General features: G+C 44.0%; 1 protein-coding gene across 1 annotated transcript in view; it reads left to right on the top strand.

Moving 5' to 3' along the window:
- The first annotated feature begins 323 nt into the window (after window positions 1-323).
- Window positions 324-6000, top strand: part of ARL13B (ADP ribosylation factor like GTPase 13B) — a 31543-nt gene continuing 25866 nt past the window's right edge. Inside the window, 5 exon segments of the mRNA XM_041480256.1 lie at window positions 324-572; window positions 2872-3044; window positions 4838-4868; window positions 5033-5081; window positions 5171-5420. Of these exon segments, the coding sequence (XP_041336190.1) occupies window positions 2980-3044; window positions 4838-4868; window positions 5033-5081; window positions 5171-5420 (395 nt within the window). The 5' untranslated portion in view covers window positions 324-572; window positions 2872-2979.

Raw genomic sequence — 6000 nt, 5'->3', positions numbered from 1 at the left:
CCTGGCCCGCCCCGCGGAGGCGGCGGCCGCACTCGGCGGGCTCCGTGGGCATCCCCGGCGGGAGCGGAGGGCGCACAGCGGGCGGGCCCCGCGGCGGCGGCAGCGGAGCGGGGCAGGACGGGCCGGGCGGGCATTGCCCCCCATGGCTGCGGGGTCGCGCCGGCCCCGGTGTTCATTCCCGGACGGCACCAGGGGGGGGGCCGGGGACGCGGATCCTCGCCGCTGATTGGCTGATCCTCCGCCGGCACCGAGCGAACCGCTCCATCCTATTGGTCAGTCGCCGCCCCGCCTGCTGGCGTCTGCGTGCGTGCCATTAAGTGTGTCCTGTGCCGGCCGCCGTCGGCCGTCTCCCGGGGTGACGGGCTCGGTGCGGCGTCCCTGCGGCCGCGGAGCAGCGCCTCACCGGGAGCGGCCCCTCACCGGGAGCGGCCCCTCACCGGGAGCGGCCCCTCACCGGGAGCGGCCCAGCGCAGCCCGGAGCTGACGCCGGTCCCCGCCGGCTGCCGCCGCCGTGGCGGAGCGCTCCGGGCCGCGCGCAGCCGTTGAGCTGCGGGGCCTCGGCGGAGGCAGCGGTGAGCGGGGCGGGGAAGGGCCCGGGGGACTCGGCAGCCTGAGGGCTGGCTCTCTCCTTCCACGTCAGAAACCGGATTTTGTAGAAAACGTTGGGCTTATAAACTAAAAAAAAGTGCTTCCACAGCGGGAGAGAGGAGCCAGTGACACATGCGGGATTTTTGAGTTGCTGCTCTCTTGGAAACGGGAAAGGAAGGTTGGGAACGTGGCCGGAAAGTGCAGATGCTCTCTGGAACTGCTGGACTTCCATTAACAACTCTTTTCAGGAAATATGGTGGTCCTAGAGCTGTTCTGCAGAGAGATTTCAGTGCTTCGGGCTTTCAGGACATCGCAGTTGTTGCACCTTATTTAGCTCTCAAGTACAATTTTGGCAGAGAGGACGGTGTTCACAAATTTTTGCTGAATGTGCAGCTACTTTGCTGCTCAGGTTTGCTGTTCAAAATATAACACAGTGAAGCGCCCCGATATAATTCCAGACAAGGAAGGAAGTTAAATAATTAAATTGTGTGAGGAGGGTCAGCTCTAAATGGTTTTCAAGAATGTGAAAGCTTGTGGCTGAAATAAATTCTGTATTGTAAAGCCTTTAGTGAAGGTGGTGTACTAAATGTACTCTACTGAATGGTGTGCAGGCTTCACTGCTAAGTTTGATGGGTTTCTGGACTCGTTGGTTTTGTTTGACCTCAACAAGCTGACAGATGTAATATCCAGAACAGGTTTGGGATGTTTTTAGTGCACCCTATAAAATACCTGACGTGTGTTCTGTACATATTTCAGAGATCCAGTCTCTCCAAACTGGCGTAGCAGAATGGGATTTACCTCCCTACCATAACATTTTCAGCAGTGTTCAATGCCCTTTCCTCCTAGAGTGGTTTGTTTCTGCAAATTTTTATCTAATTTTTCAATTCCTGCCCGCCCCCTTTTATGGTTTTGTATTTAAACAAGATTCTTGTTGCTCTCTGTTTTTCACTCTTGAATAAATTCTCTTCATCTCATGAATCCCATCTGAATGCTCTGGCCATAAATAGGCTCAAGAGCAATTTTGTGACAGTTTGCAAAGATAGTCTGTATAAAAAGGGATGGGAATTGTTCTGTGGAGGTGCTCAGGCACTGAAAATGTTACATTTATGTCATTTGACACAATTACAATGGCACATTTTGTTCACTGAGCTGTTATATTTTGCTTTCTTGAAATTTGTGTGGCTCTGTTCTCAAAGTGAGCTTTGTTCAGACTTGCTGGTGGGTTGAGGCACCACAGCCCACTGCATGAGGGCTTTTTTTTTTTTTAATGATTTTGTATTCTTCAGAGCTTGATTTTAATACTTGTAACAGCTGTAATCATCTTGCTCTTTTTAAGCACTTCTCTGCTCTTCATACGCTCAGCTCTCCCACGGAGAAGCCGTTCTCAGGTTCTTGAGGATAATGGGATATAAATGTTTAAAGAGTATCTGTTGTCTCTGCTTTGGATGAAACCTGACCTGTTGCTGACACTGAATGACAGCAGATCCATGCAAAGGCATCCTTGAAAATGAACTTCATAAGATCAGGAGGAGTTCAGTTCCTACCTCTATAAATTATCTAAGCCATCACAGTTGATCAGGATTGCTATAATCTTTAATTATTCACCTCCTGGCATCATTTAAAATAACCTTATTTTGAGGTTAGCTATAATTTAAAATATGAAGGGAATTTTGAGATGCAAACTTTAGGAGACCTGCTATAGTAATTCTCAGAAAAAGGAATATTCTCTTTCTTTCTGCTTGAAGAGTGGAAAGTGGGATTGTGAATGATGGAAACACTTGGTACTTCTATTTAAATTAGTGACATTTACTAGATATCACTGCCAGTTCCTCCAAATACTCACTAGAGAGCCCCAGCTTCCTTGCTCTGGAATCTTCTTGTGCAAAAGAAATTGACAGTTAAATGAATACACTTAGCAGGTAGGGACGTTCTTTGTTTGCTTTTAATGCCTTATTCTGACATGTTCTTGTAAGTCTCACTCATGCTTGAAATTGCTCCTTATTCTCTGTCAGTCAGCAGGGCTGTGGCACCTGTTGGTGAGACAAGCACTGAAATTTTGTAGCTGGATGTGTCTTGCTCCTCTAACTTGCAGGTTTCCTTCTGTGCTGTGGCCTGGCATTATTATTTGGGATAAGTAGTGTGTCCTGGCCGCCCAGATCTGTAATGAAGTGTGTGAGGATGGAAAAGATAACAAGACTGAACATAGCACACTGAACAGGAGGCTGCTGCCTTCTTTCTGCAGAGTGCCTAGCTATTTTTTTTGGTCCCTTTTTTTCTTTCTAGGAGTGACAAGAAAGACCTTGGCTCTGAAGTCCTCTGCCAGTTGAGTTGCTCTGGCCTGCCCACATCATTCCTGCAGCTTTGGTGGCTCTGGATGGCTGGTGAAGAGGGATGTTCAATCTAATGGCCAATTGCTGCAACTGGTTGAAACGGTGGAGGGAACCTGTCAGGTAAACATGGGAAAGTATTTTACATTTCTCACCTTCCCAAACTGTGTTTTATTCATTGTTTCATATTTGATCATGTCCCCATCAGCAGCCCAAGTTCTTTCTCCCCAGGGCTCTTCTCCATGTGCTGATACCCTGACCCAGCACCTTGTACTTGGTCTCACTAAACCTCCTGATATTCCATGGGCCACTTCTTGTGCTTGTGCAGTTCTCTCTGGGTGGCTTCCCATCCTTCAGGTGTGTCAGCCTCACCACTCACCTGCAAACTTGCTTCTGTCTCATTAATGGAGATATTCAGTAACACTGGTCCCAGTATGGACCTCTGAGGGGCACTGCTGGTCACTGGTGTCCACTGGGACCCCGAGCTGTCACCACTACCCTCAGGCTGTAGCAGTTCCTGCTGCTCCACCCACTGAACCCATCTCTCCAATTTGGGCAGAAGTCATGAAAAATTATATCTGTAATCCTTCCTTTGTCCACTCCATCACAGAAAGCTTCTAAGCTGCTCAGGGTAAAGTTTGTTTGGTTTTTGCCTTACTCTTCCAGATTCTGCATTTTTGAGATTCTAAAGTATAATTTAATTTTTGGGTTCTTTTCTCAGAGGTTTCTTGCTCTTCTGAAAGAACTTGTATAAATTATGCTTCATGTTTGATACTATTAGAGTTTAAAGTCTGCAAATAACAATGTTTTTTAGAATTCCTTCACTTAAGGGAACATAACATTGAGCAAATTGATTTGACCACTGAGTCTTTGTGAACAGGAGGAAGAACTGAGGTATACACACATAAATATGGTTTTCCTGTGGCTTTTAAAATCCTATCCTGGGGAAAATATTAACCTGTATACCAGTTTGCTAATAAATTGTGCATTCCTAGCACATTTCACTTGAGGGGTTGTCTTTCTAAGTAACTTTCATCTTGTGCAAGAACAAGAGTTTACTTAGTAGTGTTTTGGCAGACTTGGAGACTCCACCTCGAGTTTGTTTACTTGTGTTACGTAAGTTCACAGACTTGCTAAGGCACAAATAAAATCATGAGTGTTCTCTCCTGTTCCCCCATCTTTGCCCTAAAGTGTTTCATTATTTAGCCTTCCATTCTATTTGAAAACCACCTTTACTGTCTTTACCATCTAAATGTAACAGTTATTTCTAAAAATGCCCTATTTTTCAGGGGGAAAAAAAAGATATAAATATGTGTATTTCTAAAGGGAAAGTGAAGGAAAAGACAGTTCTGATTTCTTTGAGTATTCCCCAGGGCTTAAATGTCCTCAATGCCCATCTTGGCTGTCTTAAGGGTAGGAGCAGAAGGCTGGTGGGGATTCAGTTTCTGCACTGCTCTTCAGAGCTCAGTGCTTTTAGCCAGGCCTTCATTTTTTCCGTGTTTCTCCTGGCTTGTGCTCCCCAGCTGCATAAAACAGAGATCCAATTATCTCAGCCCTGCAGGCACAGCTTAGTGGTGTGAGGAAAGTCCAGGCTTTCTTTGCCCTCAGGAAAGGGAGACAGCAAGCAAGAGTATTAAATAGAAATCTGTTATTTTTTAGCATATTGCATGGCAAATTAGAAAAAAAGCAGCAAATAAAAATAAGCAAACAAAGGCTAAAACCTGACCTTGAATAAAGGGAATCAAATAATTTACATCTCAGAAGAAGATAGTTTCAGTCATTTCATCTCAGCCCTCAGTTTGAACTTTTGAAGCTGTTTTGGCAATCATGAAGGATAAAATATAAATTTGGCAGAGCACAAGGTTTCCCAGGTCATAGTGCATTAACTGGTTTGGTTGTTTTCCTTCTCAAAGTTGAATTACTACCATGGAGATGAGTGGAAGTGAAAATGCAGTACAGTAACCACCACTGCAATGGAACTGTGGTGTGAAATACTAATATCTGCCTTTTGGGCCCCTCTCTTTTCTCCCCCCTTCCCACTCCCCCAGTGCTCCTGTCTAAATTAATGTAAAGTAACTAGCTGAGAGACTAGTTAATTTAAAATTCCCTGAGGAGAGGGGAAATCTTCCTGTAAGAAAAATGTGATCAGAAACATTTAACAAGGAGGCTTTGCTCCGTGTCTTTAAAATGTGAGTTTTGCTACACAAATCCCACTATAAAATCCTCTTTAAACTGCAGGCTTTCTTCTTTGACAGAGTCTCCTGAAGATGTGGCTCCCACAGTTGGGTTTTCCAAAATTAATCTTAAACAGGGACGCTTTGAAGTCACCATCTTTGATTTAGGAGGTGGAAAACGAATCCGGAATATCTGGAGGAATTACTATGCTGAGTCCTACGGTGTCATATTTGTGGTGGATTCCAGTGACATTGAAAGAATGGAAGAAACAAAACAAGCCATGATAGAAGTGTTAAAAAGCCCTAAGATATCAGGAAAACCTGTGTTAGTGTAAGTAGCATAATAAATGTTCTCCTAATAGTATGAAGTCGGGTGAATTTAGACCTAAAGAACTATTTCTGTAACTAATACTGCTGTAACTTTAGCACTAACCAACACTGTAATTAGTTTTATGGTTTTATGTTTTATTTTATCCTTCTCAGGGGTATTTATTTCTCTCCTCTTTCATTAGCCATGGAAAAATAACACGGTGGGATTTTTTAATGCTTTAAAATTTAATGTTACTTGAAATGCTAGGTTAAAAGGCTTTACAAATTTGGTGTGGCAACATGATGCAAAAATATTGTTGCTATTTATGCCTACCTCAATTAATTAAATGGTAAATGGTTGATTATACTCAGCAATAGGGTGATCTCTAAGCAATAAATGTCTTGTTCACTTAACACATGGTGCTGCTGATATATGATCAAAAATATCTCATTAAAGGAGGCTTGCTTTAATTGTATTGGGCACCTTCTTTTTCTTTGTTTAATAGGCTTTGTAAAAATATTGGTAAGAACATATTTTTTTAAATTCCACACCAAAAAAATTGATAACAAATACTCTTTTGAAGTTAAAAAATGAACTCTGA

This window comes from Pyrgilauda ruficollis, unplaced genomic scaffold (genome assembly GCF_017590135.1).
Source record: "Pyrgilauda ruficollis isolate IOZ18807 unplaced genomic scaffold, ASM1759013v1 scaffold50, whole genome shotgun sequence".
Lineage (NCBI taxonomy): Eukaryota > Metazoa > Chordata > Aves > Passeriformes > Passeridae > Pyrgilauda > Pyrgilauda ruficollis.
The sequence above is the reverse complement of the archived record's forward strand: the minus strand, read 5'-3'. Positions and strand labels throughout refer to the sequence as shown.